Genomic DNA, 22,325 nt, shown 5'->3' on the forward strand with positions numbered 1-22,325 from the left:
CTGGAGCATAACATCAGGGTTAATGTTCTAGCCGCAAAAGGCAATCTTCTCTGTCAGAGGAAGAGTCTTTGTTGAAACAGATGGATTCTGTCCAGTTCTCTCGAAATGGACATTCTTATTCATTTATGGGAAGAGAACGTCGCTGCCATGGCTGAGCATGTATTACTCGTTCCTAATTAGCCATGAGAGGGTGCTGGTGAGCTGCCTTTTCAAACCGCTTGGGTAATGATATTACTTATTAGTAGAGTATTCCACTATTTACAGGCAACAATAAAGAAACAGTGATACATGTCAGGGTGGTGTGCGAAACTGTAGGTGGTGGTATTCTCATATGCCTGCACGTCTTGTACTTGGTGATAAAGGTCATAAGCTGCTGTCGTTTTTGCGTCGGCAAGTAAGTGCAGTGCGTTTTGCAGATGGTGCACACTGCACGTACGGTGTGCGGAAGGAGGAAATGAATGTTTAGGGTGTTTAGGGATCAATCAGACAACTGTCCTTTCCAGAATGAAGTCAACTTTCATGTTATTACAATTGCACACTACAGATAAGTGGAGGATATTTCATCACACTGCATTTGTCATTCACTGCTTGATATCCCGCTCTTACTTGCTCACGTAGACACAGTATGCATGCAGCTATATCAGAAAACACTTGACCACATGTCCATCGGGCAGTAGTCAGCACAGACCGTACTGCAGGCCCTGTGGGAGTACAACAATGGATCCTGTGGTATGGTTTCCTGCATGGATGGTCAATGATTCATCAGAACTCACAAACAGGCACTTTAGACATTAACACCTAGACAACTCAGTGAATTTGGTTTGTTCTTTTATTATAAATCAGCACATCATTTCCTACAAAGACTGTCAAAAATATCATAAAAAGACAACAAGCAAACAAAGGGGTAATCTACTTAGTAATACCCAACTCTGACTCATGGCAGCACACACAAGCATAGAAAGACTACCACACACTTACAATACAACGTTCAGATATTGAGACAAACTACACTGACAATATTTTGGTCTGAGGCTTAAGAAACTCTTAGCTCAAGTAAAATTGCTTGAATGTATAGTAGGTCTGCTGTACAGACATTTGATGCAAGGCTCTTTACCTTTATCTGAAAGGATCTTTATCTGAAAATTCACCCATCTCTTCTCATTCAGACACTACTGGTAAGCCCAATACATAAAAACATACATTTTTGTACAGGTTACGAGGCTTTGCAAATTTACATTTTCAAATCTTATTAAAACTTATTGGATGAGTCTAGACTCAGGTTTGCAGCCTGTGGAGAGGATTACACTTTGCAATTACTGTGGGTTTCAATCTCACACTCATACAGGCTTTTCTTCTCAAATCTTAATAAAAGCTCTGATCTCTGCTTCTTATACAACCTTATAAACCCACTTTACCCTCCAACCACCACCTCTCCTCACCAAATCACAACAATTTGATTCGATTCCCCAAAGGATCAAGTGATTCAAAGGCAGAGACTGACAAAAATACATTAGTCATCTAAAGTTAATTTTACTGATTGTTTCAGAGAGGCTCCAGATCTGAGCACATTAGGTACCTTTCCTTGAAGCCAACTCTCAGCAATTCACCATATCAGAGTCTGTGAGAAAAGACATGGAGGAGGCACCACTCCAAAAGCAACTACTGCAGAATGAGCTAGTCAGACCATATTGAACACTGCAATCAATTCTGAACAGTAAGGCACAGGGAGTCAACTAAATCCTGAAGACAGAGTAAAAGAGTCAATACAATTATCTTTATTTCAGAAGGGCTGAGTTATAAAGAACAAACTTGGGCTCTTTGACCTGGAAATGAAGTGACTGAAGCGGATCTAGTGAAGGTGTATAACACAGTCAATGTCATAGAAAAAATACATCCTGGATCACTTCAAAATTAGCATAACAATAGGGCAATTGAATTGAAGATGAAGTTCTTCGCAGATCAGTATGTAGAACGGTGGCAATAAAGACAATGGAATCATTAAATCAGCAGCAAGATGTCAGTGTAGAGAGCAGTGTCTTTCCTGTAAGGTGGGGTGAATGGCCTCCTTTTCCCACACTTTGACCTACATCTGATATACTGGCATTTTCTTTTGAAGGAGGAGGTGAACTGAAGACACTGGATGACGTGCATGTACCTATACCTTGAAGTCATCTAGTTTGTGGCTGACCCCAAACCATTGTCCACCTAAGAATATGGAGTCACTCAGAGTCATAATCCTCCTGTTTCACTGCTCCAACTGCAGACGCCAGATCATCTTCATTGCCTTTTAGTTTTTCACCTGTGGGGATGAAAAGAAACTCTCTCTATTAACATTATCCCAATAATATTTCTAAATCTATGAATTAGCTTAAAGCAAACAAACTAATAACCCCTGCTTAATGGTATTTGTACTCAAGTTGCCAGACTAGTAATACAAATCACCATGTTAATAATTCAGAGACCTGGACAAATAATTCAAAGACCCAAGTTCAGGTCCCAGCAGAGCAGATGTGGAATTTAAGTTCAGTTAGTAATCTGAAAATAGGAAGAACAACTGGTCTCAGTAGTGATGAACATAAAACTACTGGACTGTTGAAAAAAAACATCTGGTTCTCCTTCATCCGTCAGGAAAGGCCACCTGCTATCCTTAACTGTTCTGGTCGATATGCAACTCCAGACCCAACCCATGTGGTTGACTATTAAATGCCCCCCAAAGTGGCCAAGCATGCCACCAGTTGTACCATTAGCACTGTGTTCAAATACAAGAAGAATAAAACTGGACAGATCACTTGCCATTAAGTTAGGTATTGAATTTGGACATAGTGATGTGCTGACCAGCCAACCTCGCAAAGTTCACTTCCCGAACACCTGGGATGAATGTCTGAATTGGGAGAGCTATCCCACAGACTTATCAAGCACAAGCCTTACACAGTTGTACTCATAGAATCATATCCTACAGACAATGTGGCAGACTCCATTGTCACAATTCTTGGGTAGATATTGTTCCACAGCAGGAAAGACCTACCAGGGGTGACAGCCTAGTAGTGTACAAGTGGGAGGAGGTATCCCCCTAGAGTCCTCAACATTGACTCCAGACCCCATGGCATAAGGTCACATATGGGTAAGGAAACCTCCTCCTCATTATCACCTAACATCCTCTCTGGGCCGATGATGCAGTGCAGTGAAAGTAGCAAGGTCACAGAATGTATTCTGGGTGGAGGACTTCAATCTCCTTAACTAAGTGTGGCTTGGTAGCACCACCACTAACCAATTTTACCTAAACAATATAGCTGCCAGACTGGGTTTGCACAAAAGACCTGCACTCCAGAACTAGCTGCACCTCTAACCAAGCCTTAACAGTGCCATTAACATACCGGCATCAACCTGACAAAGTAGAAAGCAGCTCAGGTATGTCCTGTTCACAAAAAGCAGGACAAATCTTGTCTAGCTAATGACTGTCCAAATAGTCCACACTCAATTATCAAAGTGACAGAAGGTGCAATCAAAAGGCACTTACTCACCAATAACCTATTCACCTGTCCAGTTTGGTTTTCACAAGGATCACTCTGCTCTAGACCTCATCACTGCTTTGGTCTAAACATGAACTGAAGAACTGAATTCTAAAGGTAATCTGAGAGTGACTGCCCTTGACAGCAAATAAAATTTGACTGAGTGTGGCATCAAAATGTCCTGATAAAATTGAAGTCAATGGATGAAGTGAAAACACTTCAATGGTTGGAGTTATATCTCCCACAAGGAAGATGATTGTGGCTGAGAGGACAAACATTCTTGCCTTGGGAGATCACTGGAGAAGTTCCTTAGGGCAGTGTCCTAAGCAACCATCTTCTGCTGTTTCACCAATGACCTTGCTTCCACAAGATCAGAAATGGGGATATTCACTGATGATTGCACAGTTCAATTCCATTTGCAACTCTTCACTAAATGAAGCAGTCTGCATGCTCAAATGCAGTCTGCATGCCCAAAGCAGTAAGACCTATACAACATTCAGGTATATGCGGTTAAAAGCCAAGTAATACTCAAGCAATAACCATCTCCAGTATGAGAGTGGCTAACCACCCATCCTTGACACTCAATAGCATTAGCACCACCTAGTGCCCCATCAACATTCTGGGAGTCAGAATTGACCAAAATGCCCACCAGACCAGCCACATAGGTACTGTGGCAACAAGGATAGGTCAGAGGTTAGATATACTGTGGCGAACAATTCACTACTTGACACCCCAAAGCTGTTCTATCATCCACAAGGCACAAGCCAGGATTGTGATGGAATACTCTACTTGACTGAGTGTAGCTCCAACAATTTTCAAGCTCAATATTATCCAAAGTATCCCAAAGGTTCATCCCTTTCTTCACTGATGTATAGTTGTCCTCCTTTTTCAGGAAACGTGGCTTTGTTTCCACTGTAGTTGATGGAACCCTTACTCCTATTTCCTCCACTTCACAGACATCTGCTCTCACCCCCTCGGTCCTCACTTTTCACCACACTAGCTTCCACATCCAGCACATCACTCTTCGCCATTTCCACCAGCTGCGACGGGATCCCACCAGTCACAAAGTGCAACACCTCACATTTGGCCAGATTAAATTCCATCTGCCATTTCTCCGCCCATATCTGCAACTGATCTATATCCCACTGTATCCTTTGGCAATCTTCTAAGCTATCCACAACACCAGCAATCTTTGTGTGGTATGCGAACTTACTAACCCATCCATCCACATTTTCATCCATGTCATATACATCACATACTGCAGAGGTCCTGTATGGATCCCTGCAGAACACCACTAGTTACAGACCTCCAGCGAGAAGTCGTCCCATCTTGCCCTCTGTCTTCCACGGGCAAGCCAAATTTTGAATCCAAACGGCCATGACGCCATAGTTCCCATGCATCTTAATCTTCTGGAGAAACACACCATGAGGGACCTTGTCAAACACTCTTGCTCTTGATACATAGAATGCCTTGGGATTCTCTTTAATCCTACTTGTCAGGAGTTTTTCATGGCCCCTCCTGGGTCTCCTAATTCCCTTGAGCCGTCTTCTAGCTTCTTTATAATCCTCAAGGACTCAGTTAGATTTTAGCTCCCTAAACCTTACAAATGCTTCCTTTTTCTTCTCAACTAAATTCACCACCAAGATTTCCTTACCTCGCCATCCTTGTCCTTCCTTCTTACTGGAACGTACCTGTCCTGTACTCTGTGCAGTTGGTCTTTAAACACCCTCCACATGTCAGATGTGGACTTACCCAAAAACAGCTGTTCCCAATAAACTCTCCCTACTTCCTGCCTAATGCTCTTGTAAATTTGCCTTGTTCCAATTTAATCCTTCCCCGCAAGGTCCTTAACTATCCTTATTTATGGCTATCTTAAAACTTAAGGAGTTGTGATCACAGTTCCATAAATGTTCTCCCACTGTAAGGTCAGTCACCTGGCCAGGCTCATTTCCCAACTGCAGGTCCAGTATGGCCCCTCCTCTCATTGGACTATCTACATACTGATTTAAGAAACCCTCCTGGATGCACGTAACAAATTCTGCACCATCTCACCTCTTGCACTAAGGAGGTCGCAGTTTATATGGGGGAAGTTGAAGTCACCCCCGACAACAACCCTGTTTTTTTTAAACACACCTTCCTTAATCTGCCTGCATATCTGTTCCTCAATGTCCCGATGACTACTGGGGGGTCTGTAGTATAATCCTATCAGAGTGATTACACCTTTCTTATTTTTGATTTGTACACATAGACTTAGTGAATGAACCCTCAATTATGTCCTCTCTGAGGGCACCTGTGATGTTGTGCCTGATTAATCGTGCAACTCCCCCCTCTTTTACCACCCATTCTATCTTTTCTAAAATATTGAAACCCTGGAACATTCAGCATCTAGTCCTGTCCCTCTTCTCAACCAACTCAACCTTTGTCACCTCCTCAAAAAATTCAGACTAGTCAGACGTGACCTGCCCTGCACAAAGCTATGCTTACTGTTCCTAGTTAGACCATGCATCTCCAAATGCTTATATATCCTATCCCTAAAAATCCTCTCCATTAGATTCCCTAACACTGATATGAGACTCACTAGCCTATAATTTCCAGGATTATCCCTATTTCCCTTCTTGAACAAGGGAACAACATTAGCTACCCGCCAGTCCTCCAGCATCACACCTGTGGCTAGCAAAGATACAAAGATCTTCGCCAAGGCCCCAGCAATCTCATTTCTCCTCTCTCACGAACCTGTGGTTTATCCCATCAGGCCCAGGGAACTTATCCACTTTAATATTTTTCAAGAGACCTAACACTACCTCTTTCCTAATCTCAAAATGCCCTAGCATCTTAACATGCTCCACTCTGATCTTGCTATCCTCTACATCCTTGGTAAATACTGATATTCTACAGATCACCATCTATAGCATCCACTTTCAACACAATGCAGCCACCACCAGATCTCATCCCCTTGCCTCAGTGTTTCCTGGTTCACATTTCTACTTACACCAATACTCATTTGCAAGGAAAGGTGCAGTAAGAAGTGCAGGAGATGCAGCACCTGCCTTCTCATTTTGGATCTCGCCCACATCCTCCACCTCTAAGCACGTTCCCTCCTTTATTCCTGAGCAGTCCTACCCTCTCCCTAGTTATCCTCTTGAAAAATGTGTGGAATGCCTTGGGGTTCTTTTTAAATCCTACTCACCAGGGATTTTTCATGACTCCCTCTAGCTCTCCCAAGTCCCTTCTTGAGTTCCCTTGTGGCTCCCTTATAGTCGATTCCAGCTTCTTAAGCCTTACATATGCTTCCTCCTCCTCGACTAAATTAACTACCTCTCTCTTCATCCAAGGTTCCCATACCTTGCCATCCTTGTCCTTCCCTCTTACTGGAACAAACCGGTCCTGAACTCTGCAGCTGGTCTTTAAGCAATCTCCACGTCAGATATGGATTTGCCCGAAAACAACTCTTCCCAATTAACTCTCCCTAGCTCCTGTCTGATGCCCTCATAATTTGCCCTCCCACAATTTAATGCAAGGTCCACTCTTACTCACAGCTATCTTAAAGCTTAGGAGTTGTGATCACTGTTTCCCAAGTGTTCACCCACTGAAAGGGCAGTCACCTGGCCAGGCTCATTCACCAGTACAAGATCCATATAGCCTCCCTCTAGTTGGACTATCCACATACTGCTTCAAGAAACCCTCTTGGGCACCCCTAACAAATTCTGCCCCATCTAAATCTTTTGCACTAAGGAGTTCCCAGTCTATGTTAGGGAAGTTGAAGTCATCCACAATGATAACCCTGTTGTTTTTGCTCCCTTCCACAATCTGCCTGCATATCTGCTCCTCAGTGTCCCTTTGGCTATTTGGGGGTCTATGGTATAAATCCATCAGAGTTGCACCTTTCTTATTTTTGAGATCTACCTATATAGCCTCAATCGATGAGCCTTCTGTTACGTCTCCTCGGAGTGCAGCTGTGATATTGTCCCTGACCAGTAATGCAACCCTTCCCCTTCTTTTATCTCCCTCCCCATCTCTTCTAAAACATCAAAACCCTGGAAAATTAAGCATCTAGTCCTGTCGCTCTCTCGACCAAGTCTCTGTAATGGCCACAACATCATAGTTCCATGCACTGATCCATTCTCTAAGTTCATCACCCTTACCCTTAATACTCCTGGCATTAAAATAAACACACTTCAACCTGTCTGTTCCATCGTGTTTATTACCTTGCTCCTGCCTGTCCTTCCTTACAGACTTACTGGTCATGACATCTACCTTCCTCTCAATTTCTCCACTTTCTGACCTGGTGCTCTGGCTCCCATTCCCTTGCCAACTTAGTTTAAACCCTCCCGAGTAGTACTAACGAACCTCCCGGCCAGGATATTAGTTCCCCTCCAGTGAAAATGCAACCTATCCCTCTTGTACAGGTCAACCCTGCCTCAGAAGAGGTTCCAATGATCCTAGAACCTGAAACCCTTCACCAGCTTCTCAGCCACACATTCATCTGTTCTATCTTTCTATTCCTGCCCTGACTAGCACGTGGCACCGGGTGACTTCAACTTCCCCAACATAGACTGGGAACTCCTTAGTGTAAAAGATTTAGATGGGGTAGAATTTATTGGGTGTGTCCAAGAGGGTTTCTTGAAGCAGTATGTGGATAGTCCAAGGAGATTACCATCTTTGAGGTCCTACTTTTCAGCCTTTTTCCTAACTTCCTATATTCACTGTGCAGGACCTCTTCCCCCTTTCTACCAATGTCATTAGTGCCAATGTGCACCATAACCTCTGGCTGCTCACCTTCCCCCTTGAGGATATTCTGCAGCCACTCAGAGACATCGTCAACCCTGGCACTGGGAGGCATCACACCATCCTGGCGTCTCTTTCACAGCCACAGAATCTCCAGTCTGTCCCCCTAACTATCAAGTCTCCTACCACTATTGCTCTGCCTGACTATACCTTTCGCCACTGAGACTCAGAACCGGCCACAGTGCCACTGACCTGGCTGTTGCTGTGCCCGGATAGGTCATCCCTGTGCAACCCCTCCCTCCCCCACCCCCCCAAATCTTGACCCAAAGAGGTTCATCCCAAGTCTTTGATGATTTTCCTTTGTGTGAAAATGTTTTCACAGACTGCCCTTTTTACGTGGAGCTTGTAGATTATTAATTTATGCCTGTTCTTTGAAACCTTCACCGTGGTAAACCAATCACCTCAGTTCTGTTAATTTCCTTTTTGTAATTGCCATCACTTTACTTCAATGCCTTTAAACATCATATTGCAAATTAATTTACTCAAATACTGTTTTTTTTTACGTCAACAAGGTTCCTGCAATTTCCCTTCAGTGATTACTTACGGATTAGTTCTGCTATTGCTCTCTGTGTTCTCTTCTCTAGCTTTTCTAGCTTCTTGGCCACATCCCTTTTCAGATCCCTGAGAAAAAAATAATCTTTAGCATTCTAAAATCTTTCTTGGCAATTGAAGACTACAGGATGGCTGGCATCAACAAGGAAGTGGTAGAATAAATAGACTAAATTATAAACAAATTAAATACATTTCTTTGGAAATAACATCTTAATTTACTGAAGTTAGTCACATACCAGTCAGGCTTCCTGGGGGCAAGGTTCACCAAGTCCTACGAAGTAAAAAGTTCAAACATTAATCGTATTACAATAAAGGTTTATATATGGGAATTCTGTAATCATCAAAACCATGCTGAGGAGGAGGGGGGAGCAGGACAGTCCTTCACTACTCTTTCTCCTCTATCCCTTTAGATAGTAAGGTAGAAAGTGTTCAAGAAAGAAGAGAAAACAGGGAAATGGATTGATATCAGTTGTAGGGAAAATGTTAGAATCTTTTGTAAATGATATGGTTACAAACACTTTGAATACCAACATGATATTTCAAAGGTAACTCTTGTTTGACGAATATAATAATTGTTTTTTTTTAGAAAGGATGCAACCAGCAAAGTAGGCGAGGAGAAATCACAAATATATTTTCAATAAGATACTGCACACCACGTTGTTTCACAGATTTGGGCTTAAGAATTTGGCTGTAATGGGTGGAGGACTGATTAACAGAGCCAAATTAGAATCGGAAAAATCTCAAAGTCATCTTAATAGTGAAGTATAATTGGTGGAGTCTTATACAGTGAATGGTTGGCCCTCAACCATTTATAAAACTAAAGGAGAGACAGAGTGTAACATTGTAAGATGGCTATAATAGTCAAAGATTGATCAGTCCGGACCCAGAATATCACTGCACGGGTTCCCCAGGGCACTATCCTAGCCCACCCACAATTCACTCCTTCAATGACTTTCCATCTATCAAATCAGAAGTGGGATGTTATCAAGTCAGAAGCGGTGATCCTGCCCCATCACCATATCCTTTGATTCATTTAATATCCAGAAATCAATACATTTGTTTTTAAACTTAAATCAAATTACTCATGGCTGATCCCTTATTTTGCTAAACTCCCAATCCTACATTCCTTAGCCATGGGAAACAAACTCCCCACATCTACCTTGTTAACCCCTCGAAGAATTTTGTATATTTCAATGAGAACACCTCCCATTTTTCTGAACTCTAGAGGTCCAACTGACTCAATCTCTCCTTATACAACAAATCCACCATCCCAGGAACCAATCGAATGAATAATAGCCTTACTAGCAAGGCAAATTCAGGCATGTGCTGAAAAGTGGCAAACAGCATTTGTGCTACAAATGGTCCAGGCAATAACCATCTCCAATAAGACAGAGTCCAACCATCTGTCCTTGATATTCAATGGCATTACTGGAGTCTCCCACCACCAAAGATCCTGAGATTACCACAGATCAGAAACTCAGCTGGACCAGCCACATGAATACCATGGCTACAAGAGCAGGTCAGAATCTGCATCTTCCGAATCCAGTTACATCCTGACACTCCAAAGTGTTTCCATCACTTAAAAAGCACAAGTCAGGAGCCAGATGGAAGATTTTCCATTTGTCTCTGAGTACAGCCTCAACAACAAGAAACTCAACACCATCCAGGACAAAACAGACTATTTAATAAGCATCCCATCAACCACCCTAAACATTCTTTCTGTCCATCACTGGCCCACAGTGGTGCCCTGGTGCATTATCACCTTCTAAGTACACCGCCTGTTACCCACATAGGCAACTAAACAGCACGTTCCAAATCCACAAACTATACCACCAAGAACGACAAGCAGCAAGCACATGGGAACACGAAGTGCAAGATCCTCCCCAAGTTACACATCCTTGCACGCTATCCTATAATCACCATTCCTTCACCTGGGTCCAAATCCTGGAACTCCCTACCCAATGTCATTGTTGGAGTACGTGCACCATAAGAACTGCAGCAGTTCAAGAAGGTGGCTCCTGATCATTTTTTTCTGAGAGAATTAGGAATAAATGCTGCTACACCAGCAATGTCTACATCCTGAAAAATTAAATTAAAAAAATACTAGATATGAAGCTAGGAGGACAAGTGAGTGGAAAGGGCTTTAAAAAAAAAGCTGTAAATGATTACAGATCACTTAACTTATTAGTAAGCAGATTGAGGCGAGGATCTGTGGAATTATTAAATTAATTCACTGCATTTATCTTCGTGGAGGGAGATGATACATTGATACTTAGGAGGAAGAATGCAAAATATTGGAAATGAGAACTCAAAGCAGGAGAGCCAAGCAGCAGGAGAAATTGGCAGTGTGGTCGACAGCAAGGTACCAGTGGACTGGTTTAGAGAGCATAAGACTGGCATATGGAATTCAATCTGAAGCAGCACAAAATTATGCGATTTGAGGCAAAGGAAGTGAGTGAATAGACTAAAATTGGTAAGCCATAGAACAGAAGGACTTTGCAATCTACATCCACAGATCTCCAAAGAGATGGTGGTATTTGGCTAAGACAGACTGCAAGAACAAGAGGATCACTCAGCAACTGTATAAACCACTATTTAGGCCAGAGATAGATTATTATGCACAGTTCTCATCACCACAATATAAGAGGAGGTGACAACACTAGAGATGCAAGACTTGCATTATGGTTGATAGGCTGGAAATTTATAGTCATGAGGGTTAGGAGACAAAGAGATTTTCTTTGGAACAAAGGCAGAGCAGATAAATGTACAAAAAGGTCAGCAATTTGGATACACAGATTTATGTTAATTGATAGGACTAGAGAGTAGTTAAGAAAACTCTTTTTTGCCCAAATAGTAGTGTGAGTATGGAACTCAATGCCTGACAGAGTGGTGGAGGCAAAAGCCTTCATCATATTTAAAAGACATTTGGATGAGCACTTGAAGAGCCATAACCTTCAAGGCAATACACATTTGGTTAGTGGGGATAACCCAAGTAGGTTAATTTTTGACTGGCATTGCACAGTGAGTTAAATGACATTTTCCTATGCTATAGGATTTCTATGATTCTCTCAAGAATGGAAAAGCAGAATAACTTTTGAAAAGTTAAAACTGGAGCTGATGTAGAGGTTCAGTCACAACATGAAACAGCAAGTCTAAGTTGAAGAGCCTTGTGGTTCCTCCTGATTAAGTTTCTTATGCTCTTTTCTACTAATTATTGACCTGATGGTTGACCACCCATGTACATCAATTGGACCCAAGGCTGGTCCCATCAAATAATGGTGGGAGGGTTTAATTGCTCAATAATATATACCAAGAAAGCAATGCACATACAGACATGGTAATTCTAGCAATGGAAAGCTTATCAATACTCTTGTTGGTAATTTGCATTAATTTATTATTTAATTATTTCATTATCTCTGAATAATTGAGAACAAACCTAACATTTAGATCTTACTAATCAAGTGGTATGGGATAGTGCAGGAAATTGAAGCTAATGTAGTTCAGTCACAATACAAAATGGTAGGACAGACTCAGACAGGGCATTGTGGGTACACCTGATCTAGAACATAGAACAGTACAGCACAGAACAGGCCCTTCAGCCCACAACGTTGTGCCGACACAGCTAATCCCTCCTACCTACAAAATGCCCATATCCCTATATTTTCCTCTCACTCATGTGCCCGTCCAAGCCCCTCTTAAAAGCCCCCAATGAATTTGCCTCCACCACCCTATCAGGCAATGCATTCCAGGCATCCACCACTCTCCGAGAAAAAAAAAACTTACCCCTCACGTCTCTTCTGAACCTACCCCCTCTCACCTTAAATGTATGCCCTCTCATATTGGATCACTCAATAATGCAGTTTCTCTCCACATCAAGATGTTTTAAGAGATCGAGCTCCCTATTTCTATGACCCTTTTTGGGAAAATGTGCTTCCTGATTTCACTTCTGAATAAACTGAGAGAGCAAGACTCGAATAATCCACTATCCAACTATTCAGAAATTCCATTGGTTCGGCATCTTGCTCACCAGGTGCTGTTTGCAGCATTCCCTAGAAACTCACCAGACCCTGGTTCCCACCTTCCTTTGAAATCTGCCAGGACCCCGGTTCCTGTGTTCCCTTTCAGCTCACTGGGTTCAATGGAACATTTATTGTTATTGTGTAACATCTTAAAAAGTGTATTAAAAGTTTGTCGGGGTATCAATAGGAATAACATTGAACAGTCTGGAAAATCAGTCAGCCCAGCAGCAAAGTTCTGAACATACTGGATTATCAGAGATCTAGTGCATTAATTTTTGTACTTAAGAAAGGTGTCACGAACCAGCAACAAAAGAAACACACTGAGCATGATTCAGCGTTAAAAACTATTTTATTAATTACTACTTATGATAATACGTAAAATAAAAGTAAAAGTGTTAGTATGTTAGAATTCAAAAATGTTAAACCTCGAACGTTAACCCCAAAACTAAACTCTTCGTGTGTGTGTGGGTGTGGCAAAGTCCAAAACTCCCAGTTCCGGAATGGTTCTTAAAGTTCAGTTCCGCAAGCCATAAGGTGAAACATGAGCAAGGGCTTCTTCAACAACCACCGTTGTCTGAAGATAAGATGTAGATGTAGAAAAACATAGAGAGAGTACATACGAAATCCAAATGTTCCACGATGGAACCCAAACGACACTCCAGTGTTTACTCGGTAGTGACTTCCTCACCCCGAAAAGCATCCGAACCGTGGTCGTCCACACACAAATACCTGTTTCCTTCTACAGGTCAGCAACAAAGTGAACTCCATCGGATTACTTCCAACTTCCATACATGGATTTCAGTGGCAGACACAGTTATTGTTTCTCATCCATCGATAGAGAAAACAAGCAGGCTGGTGTCTCTCTCCCTTCTCTCTCTCTCTTTCTTCTTCTGACTTCTTCAACAACATCATTACGTCCTTTATCTTCTATTGACGTAAGCACGCCCCACACACACATACACACACACACTCTAAGATAGACTCTAAAGGGACTTTCACTGAGTCCGTAACAAAGGTCATCCATCTGAAATAGGTTTTTCTCTCTCTACAGATGCTGCCTGTCCCTTTTGAATACTTCCAGCATTTCCTGTTTTATTTTGCTTTAAAATTATGCTCTCTTATTCTGGATTTCCACAGAGCAATTAGTTTCTCTGTATCCATCATGGCAAATTATTTTATGGGATTATACTTCAATTACATCATCCTTCAACCTGCTAAACTCAAAGGAATATGTCAGATTTCTGCATCTAAACCCCTGGTGTCAGGTGAATTTCTGTTGTTAACTCGTCTGTTAATTTACAATTGTTGCTCCTTCATTACTAATGTTGACTCATGGTCTAACAGTTCCAACAATGGTCCTTCTCCAGTATTTTGACAAGTCCTCCCACGTAGGTCTACACAGTGCATCTGCATGGTAGTGAACTAGACACAAGTCAAGTCCTGGCCTCATGGCTAGGCAATGTACATAGCAGAAGCAATACACAACCATCAGGTGATACGACACGCAATTTTTCTTCTCCCAAGCCCTGACACTAATTATAGCACTGCCGCATCCTGGATCAGTATGGTCTCAAGATCACACTTGGGGCTACTTTAATACAGAGCTAGTGAAGCACTATCTAGTTTTCCTCATTACCAACTTTTCCATAGTGGAAAGTTCAAAGTGAGATTCCAATTTACTATAAAAGGAATGACATACCACTTCTTCAATGACAGGTTCAGGCTTCCCTGCTTCAAGCTGGTCCTTCACCTTATCCTCAACTGTGAACAGAAAATCAGAGCAAACAGCCGTGAACAGATGAACAACTTGAATTCAGCTCTCTGGCAGTCAAAAGGTTGAAACAACCATCTAGGAGGGATATGTATCTAGAGATAGCCACTTATGGGATGGTTAATATGAAATTCACAGAGAATGCTAAGGGAGCAGAAGCCAGGAGGTTGCTGAAGGAGCAGCAAGTTCTCTGGGCTTAATTAATCATAAATTCCAAATCAGGAATTCTTTTGACCAGCCTCCTCTGGCAGTTAAGACTGTGGAATAGAGATACCAGGGCTAGAGCCAGACCAAGCAAAAGAATTATGAGATAAGAAACAATGTGCCTAATCTGAAGATATCTCTGGTAGAATTGAAGGCCTAATTAGTTCTAATGGGCTGCTTCCATTGTAATATAACCAGAGGCCTAGGCCAGGATAGAGAAGTAGCCAAGTGATGAGGTCTGGTCAGGAGACTATCAAATCCATGTGGAGAATGAGGTCCTTATGTGGACATCATCCAGGGTTAATGGTCAGGCACTCTTCTCCACTGTACCTGGTTGACTCGGTACCAATAGCCAAGCAGCTGTGCATTGGCAAATGGAAGATGAAGCTGTGGCATCCAATAGTCTAGCTAGAATAGAATGAAGATCGTCAATATGATTGAACCCAAACTAAACTGTCAGTGTGTAATATTTCCATTGGAGAACAGAAAGAAAGGAGGGAGATGGTTTCTGGAACTCTTTACCCAAACTTGGGACAGTACAAGAACCAACCCTCACAAGGCGGGATCCTGAGTCCAAGACTCAGAGAACATGCCTTAATGGGTAGTATACTGTAAGAGTTATAACATTTGTACTTTATCTTTATTATTAAAAGTTCAAGTAAAGCGAAATGATATTTTTCACTAGTTGTCAGTGGCATATCTTTAAAACAAGTGCAAATTCAGCGCACAGAACTAGATGCTGTAGGAATCACAAAGTGATCTACCTCTTCAATTTCCTTCAAGGTGCCAGTCGTGGGAGGGTTTTCCTATTGGTGGAGGGGGTGAGCACTAGAGGTCACAGGTATAAAGGGGAAGATGATTAATAGTGTCATAGGAAAAACAGCCCGCAGGTCAAATCTGGAATACACGGCCAGCAAGAGGAAACTGGATAAATATATGGCAAGGAAAAACTTGCAAAGCTAAGGAAAAGGGGTGGAATGAGTGGGTGTGGAACTAATGAGTTGCTTTGGTAAAAGGCCAGCACAACATAATGGGCTGCATGGACTCTTTCTGTGCTGTAACCATTTCTGATTCTAACATAGCCAGTGTGCCAGCAATCTCTTGCTTAGATATAAATCAATAAGATTAAAGAACCATGAGGGACTGTTACAGTTGAGCAAGCCAATGGACTTTCCAGTAGGTATCCCAAACTGATAACATTTAACAAAACCCTGCTGTTTTTTTCTCAACCTATAGCAGAAGCAACTTGGTCACAGCTGAATCAACTCTGCAACCATCTTGTGTCAGACCTAGGACTTCTAGATGTGGCTCAGTTACTGCAACAATCAATGCATTTGGTCACCAGGACACAAAGACTGGTAAAGCCACAGTTTTCATTTCCCTCTACTTCAATCATATTCAACAACCTAAAAGGAGAGTGGCACAAAGTATTAATAAATTACTTCTATTTGCCAAAAGCCACAATGAGTCATCCCTGTGACGTAGATGAGAAAGGCCAAGGAAACCCTACATTTAATGATTCTTTATTACCCCATTAGTATAGTCAGCTATCTATGATGCAGATATCACCAGCAAGGCAAGTATCTTTAGTTACCCTTAAAGTCTGTAATGATCTTTCACCTGGAACCACTGCAGACAGTGTCAACAGTACTACAATAAAGGAAGTGATGCAATCCATGCAGCATTTCTGTAAACTATCTGTGGCCATCAACATGACTGCACTGGTCTCAGGAAAGGATCCACCATCAAGTTCCAAACTGCAACTATAGATGGACAATAAATGCCATCCTTGTTATCGATGCCCGCTTTCTGAGAGCAAAGTATTGGAAAAAATTTGGTGATTTCTCCAATATAGGCATAAGGAATAATTTTTCCCAGGCTTTCCTCAACTAACCATCAGGCATCTATTCTGTAAAGCCCTCTTTCCCCATTTTATCCCCTTCATCACTGTGCTCACTCATAAAAATGCAACAAACTGAAGGGCTTTATTGTAGACCAGGTCCACACATCTTGTCAGATAATGAGACTTAAGACTGTTTATACCCTTCAAATCAATAATGTCACATTTCTTAAGCAGCACCTGCAAATATAACTAGACATAACCCTGAAAGGTAATAGAGTCACACAGCAATTCTGGTTGGCTGGAGATTCAAATGTATCAGTTTGAAATTCAATATTTTCAGTCTTTACAAATCCAAAATTTCACTGCATCTAGTTTTTAAGTGTGGAATTCTCCAGCTCCCGAGTTATTATTGCATTTCATACTTGGTATGTGTAACTGCTTTTAGCCAAGTGAAACCTTTTAGTTATAAATGTTTCTGTTCCTCTAACATTTTCACCAACTAAAAAAATAAATGGCACTTAAAATGCTTTTCTGCCATGAACTGACTTTCCACAATATTAACAAACTTAAAATTTCCTGAACATTGTGAATTGGAGAGGACCATATCTTCTACTAAGCCTATTATTTCAGTATTAAATAGAATCTTTTGATCCAACAGTGATACTTTAAATTGACAAACTTGTGAGAAAGCTGTAACGAATAAGGATTTCTAGGGCCAGCACATGGGTTGCATCTCACATGATACTAACCTGAGGCTGGTTTGACATTAGGCACAAGACGTTCTTTCAGTTCCTTGTCTTCTGGGACATAGTTGCGCAGCTTTAATTCTCTGGAAGAACAAGAAAAAAGACAGTTCAAAAATGTAAAATAATCTGATATAAAATTAGGTTTTTTTAAATATATATCAGGACTGATCAAGATGTTATCCTGGCTTAACAGTGAATTCTTGCCTCCTGATCAGAAGTTTGTGGGTTTGAGTTCCACTCCAGAGATACGAACACATTATCCAGAATATACCAAGGTAGTACTGATATAATCATGCACCTTCAAACTGTGATCTCCAGAAGTCATAAAGTTAAAGATGAAACATTCTTTTCCACATTTTAAGCAAGATTAGTGTATTATTTTTGTTTTGTACAATTTTAGAGTGAAAAAGGAAAGGAGCACCAGGCAAAAGTTTGGGCACCCCAAGAGATTTGAGCTCTCAGATAACTTTTACCAAGGTCTCAGATCTTCATTAGCTTGTTAGGGCTATGGCTTGTTCACAGTCATCGTTAGGAAAGACCAGGTGATGCAAATTTCAAAGCTTTATAAATACCCTGACTCCTCAAGCCTTGTCCCAACAATCAGCAGCCATGGGCTCCTCTAAGCAGCTGCCTAGCACTCTGAAAATTAAAATAAATGATGCCCACAAAGCAAAAGGGTATAAGAAGATAGCAAAGCGTTTTCAGATAGCCATTTCCTCAGTTCGTAATGTAATTAACAAATGACAGTTAACAGGAACAGTGGAGGTCGAGGTCTGGAAGACCAAGAAAACTTACCGAGAGAACTGCTCGTAGGATTGCTAGAAAGGCAAATCAAAGCCCCCGTTTGACTGTAAAAGACCTTCAGGAAGATCTAGCAGACTCTGGAGTGGTGGGGCACTGTTCTACTGTGCGGCGACACCTGCACAAATATGACCTTCATGGAAGGGTCATCAGAAGAAAACCTTTCCTGTGTCGTCACCACAAAATTCAGTGTCAGAAGTCTACAAAGGAACATCTAAACAAGCCTGATGCACTTTGGAAATAAGTCCTGTGGACTGATGAAGTTAAAATAAATCTTTTTGGCCACAATGAGCAAAGGTGTGTTTGGAGAAAAAAGGGTGCAGAATTTCATGAAAAGAACACCTCTCCAACTGTTAAGCAAGGGGGCCCTTTTCCTTTTTTATTATTTTAAAACTGTAAAAGATGGAAATAAAGAAGTAATCCTGCTTAAAATATTAAAGAAATGTGTCATCTTTAACTTTATGCCCTTCGGAAATCAGGTCATCTTTTACTCGCTTAGCTATTCACAGTAACAGAAATTTTGACCAGGGGTACCCAAACTTTCGCATGTCACTGTATATTAAAATTTCATGTTCCAACACAGAAATTAGAGATCTTGAAAAGTCATACGCTGCACATCAAATGTCCTCACTTGCTGGAGAGTCATGGTTCGAATATCACTGCTCCAGCCCATCAATTCCTGGAGCAAAAAAAAGCTGCATACCCTGGAAATCTATAACAAAAACGTAAAATGTTGGAAATAGCAGGTCTGCCAGTATCAGTTGAGGGGAAACACTGAGTCAATGTTTCAGGTCAATGACCTTTTATAGGAACTCTGCCAAAGTCAATATGCAATGTTTTAAATTCCTATCATAGAGAGCTCTGGAACATCAAAAATGTATTCAAAGTGCAGTAGTTTAACACCAGTGATACAGACTATTTGTCACTTGAGGGCAGCAGATATCATTTCTATGTTCAGCAATGTTTGACGGTTAAGCCAAATTAATAAAAAAACTGAAATGCAGGGAGAGGTTGAGCAGGCCACGACTTTATTCCTTGGAGCATAGGAGACTGAGGGTTGATCTTAGAGGTGTTTAAAATCATGAGAGATATATATAGGGTAAATACACAGTCCTTTTCCACAGGGAAAGGGAATCAAGAACCAGAGGGCATAGAGACAAGGTGAGAGGGAAAAGATTTAAAAGGGTCTTGAGGGGCAACTTCATGCAGAGGGTGGTGCATATATGGAACAAGCTTCCAGAGGAAGAGGTTGAGGCAGGTACATTAACATTTAAAAGACACAAGTACATAACTAGAAAAGGTTTAGAGGAATATGGGCCAAATATGGGCAAATGGACTAGCTTAGATGGGCATCTTGGTTGGCATGGATGAGTTGGGCTGAAGGGCCTGTTTCTGTGGTGTATTATTCTATGACCCTCAGCCAGGGGACATTGACGAACATGCTCAAATGAAAACAGGCAATTACAGATGGCAGTGACAAAGAAATACACAAACAAGAGGTTTTCAGAGGCAGATGCACGAAGAGTTATAGTGCAAGATGGCTAAGTAAGAATGACAAGAAATGTTTGAAAAAGTGCCAGTGTGCTGGGTAGGTAGTTTTCCATTGTTTACCTAGGATGTCTTTCATTTTCATCCATAGAAATTGTATCAGAAGGGATACATATTGAGGATGAAGTCTAATTATGAGGAAATGGAAAATGACTAGGGAAGGAACTGTTCAGAGACAGTGAATAAGTTTACATGTCCTTAAAAACATTGAATCAATGTTGAATTTTTTTTCCTGAGACTTAGAGAGAGGGAGGGGAGGGAGAGAGACAGAAAGAAAGAGGGAAGGAGAGAGAAGGGGACTTTGTGATACTGAATACATTAGCTTACTTAACAAACAGAGCTACACCCTTCATTATAAAAGTAGGTAATATTCAGACATTTCAGTGAGATGTGACGGAACATTTTATTTTACCTCTTTAGTTGCAAAGTGCTTTGGGATTCAGATGTGCTGAAAGGTGCTCTATTAAATGCAAATATTTTCCTTTATAATTAAATGGATGTCAGCCAAAAAATACAAAGAAAAGAAATGATGGGCACAAGAGGTAGGGCAGAGCAAGGCATATTAGTCAGAACTTTTTTTGTGTTTTAATTTCCTTCTCCTTTCATTCAGTTATGACAAATTGCAAAGAAAATCTTACAAGAACACAGTAAGGGCATTTAACTAAATTTCTATAATAAAATGGCCAAGAGTGATTCTGAGAATTTTAATTCTGCTCTTGGATTATAAACCAATATGGATATCACTAAATGGTAACATATCAGGAGCACCTGTAAGCCTCCAGGTGATATGAAAGAGCCTGGGAAAAGACAGCATCAACTTATTTTGGCTCATTGAGAATTCCACTCATTTCTAAACAACAATATTTCCAATATGCCCTGCCCTTCCTTCCAAAGTAAATCACAGAGATGAAAGACAGGTTATCATTTAAGGTAGAGTCTTGTTATTGATGGATAACTAACTTCACACCTCTGTCTTTTCACTAATGTAGGTCTGCTGTATCACAAACACCACCCCAAGCACAGTAGTGTAGCGGTTAGTGTAACTCTATTACAGCACCAGCGACCTGGGTTCAATTCCGGCCACTGTCTGTAAGGAATTTGTACATTCTCCCCACGTCTGTGTGGGTTTCCTCCGGGTGCTCCAGTTTCCTCCCACATTCCAAAGACGTACAGGTTAGGAAGTTGTGGGCATGCTATGTTGGTGCTGGAAGCGTGGCGACACTTCCAGACTGCCCCCAGAACACTCTACACAAAAGATGTATTTCACTGTGTCTTTCGATGTACATGTGACTAATAAAGATATTTTATCTTAAGCATGTAATCTAGTCCAATAGTCCTGTACAGTGCAGAAGGAATGCCATGTGATCTGGAATGGCAGACATTCCAAACAGATATTATGCCAAAATCCAGCTAATCGTGCATCATTCCATCAGGGAATATTCTTGGTGTAATAGTCAGTATTCCTCTTTCAAACAGTACCACCCAAATACAGATTAATAGCTTTTTGCCATCCCCAAAATGCTTCCCACACTTCCTTGAATAACTATCAGTGATATACATAAAACATGTCTTTGGAGAATTCATCAGCATGTAAGGTGCCAAAACACCTTGCTTCAATGGACTTATTTCCCTGGTGTGTTGGAAATTTGAAAGAAAAACAGAAAATAATAATTTTCTGTTTTTATTTCAAATTTACAACACACTAGGCTCTATGTTCCTGATGTACTTTCCTTCCTACTCTGACCCATTTTAAAATTACATCTAGCCAGTTCGTGATTTTTAAAAGTCCTTTAATGCACCTTCCCACAGATCAAGTGACTATTGAACTGCATACATTTTAAACTGCTACTAAATTCATTCTGATTCCTGTATTCTTTTCTGAAGGAGGGTTATTTACCCGAAACACCGTCTGTTTCTTTTCCCACTCTTGCAGCCTAACTTGCTGAGTATTTCCAGCACTTTGTTTTGCTTCTGATTCCAGTATTTGGCAGAAACCAATCTTATGTGCACAGTTTCTGCCTGGAAGAAACTTTTTACTTACCCCGAAGAATAGTTTTACCCACCAAGAGACTTAATTACATGACCAGGAACGCATTGGGCTTGATCACTATCTTGACCCAATTCATGAGTTATCTCAGCCTGAGCAGCAAAGGGAAGGAGAGGGGAAAAGGATGAATAGTTTTAAAGTTGCTAAGTACAGAATTTTATCTTGTGCCTAAATAAGATCTTGACTCTTGGTGATTTATGCCTCTATAGTTAAAAACACCCCTTAGTACCTCGGGATAATAGTTTAAATTATCTTCTCCATGCAATTTGAGGCAAGTTCCATGGAGAAGATCATCTAAATGAATTCAGGATTCAATTGGATTCTTTTCTGCAGAAAGCAACATCCAAGAAATAGGGAGCAGCTGGGGTTAACCCAAGAAGAGAATAGTTTTGATGAGGTGAGTGATCTTTATATGGTAATTAAAATTATTGAAAAAAACCTGGCTGGCTCAATGATGAAGAAAAACAGAATAAGTGAAGATAAATAATAGCAAAAGTGTG

At 41.1% G+C, this 22,325-nt stretch overlaps 1 protein-coding gene across 1 annotated transcript in view; it reads right to left on the reverse strand.

Moving 5' to 3' along the window:
• Nucleotides 1–788: 788 nt before the first annotated feature.
• Nucleotides 789–22,325, reverse strand: part of ccdc12 (coiled-coil domain containing 12) — a 72,177-nt gene continuing 50,640 nt past the window's right edge. Inside the window, exons 4-8 of the mRNA XM_052022638.1 lie at nt 17,433–17,512; nt 14,565–14,626; nt 9,083–9,117; nt 8,839–8,915; nt 789–2,299 (exon numbers count right to left, since the gene is read on the reverse strand). Of these exons, the coding sequence (XP_051878598.1) occupies nt 2,220–2,299; nt 8,839–8,915; nt 9,083–9,117; nt 14,565–14,626; nt 17,433–17,512 (334 nt within the window). The 3' untranslated portion in view covers nt 789–2,219. The remainder of the gene's footprint in view (nt 2,300–8,838; nt 8,916–9,082; nt 9,118–14,564; nt 14,627–17,432; nt 17,513–22,325) is intronic.

Source organism: Pristis pectinata, chromosome 9 (assembly GCF_009764475.1).
Source record: "Pristis pectinata isolate sPriPec2 chromosome 9, sPriPec2.1.pri, whole genome shotgun sequence".
Classification (NCBI taxonomy): Eukaryota; Metazoa; Chordata; class Chondrichthyes; order Rhinopristiformes; family Pristidae; genus Pristis; species Pristis pectinata.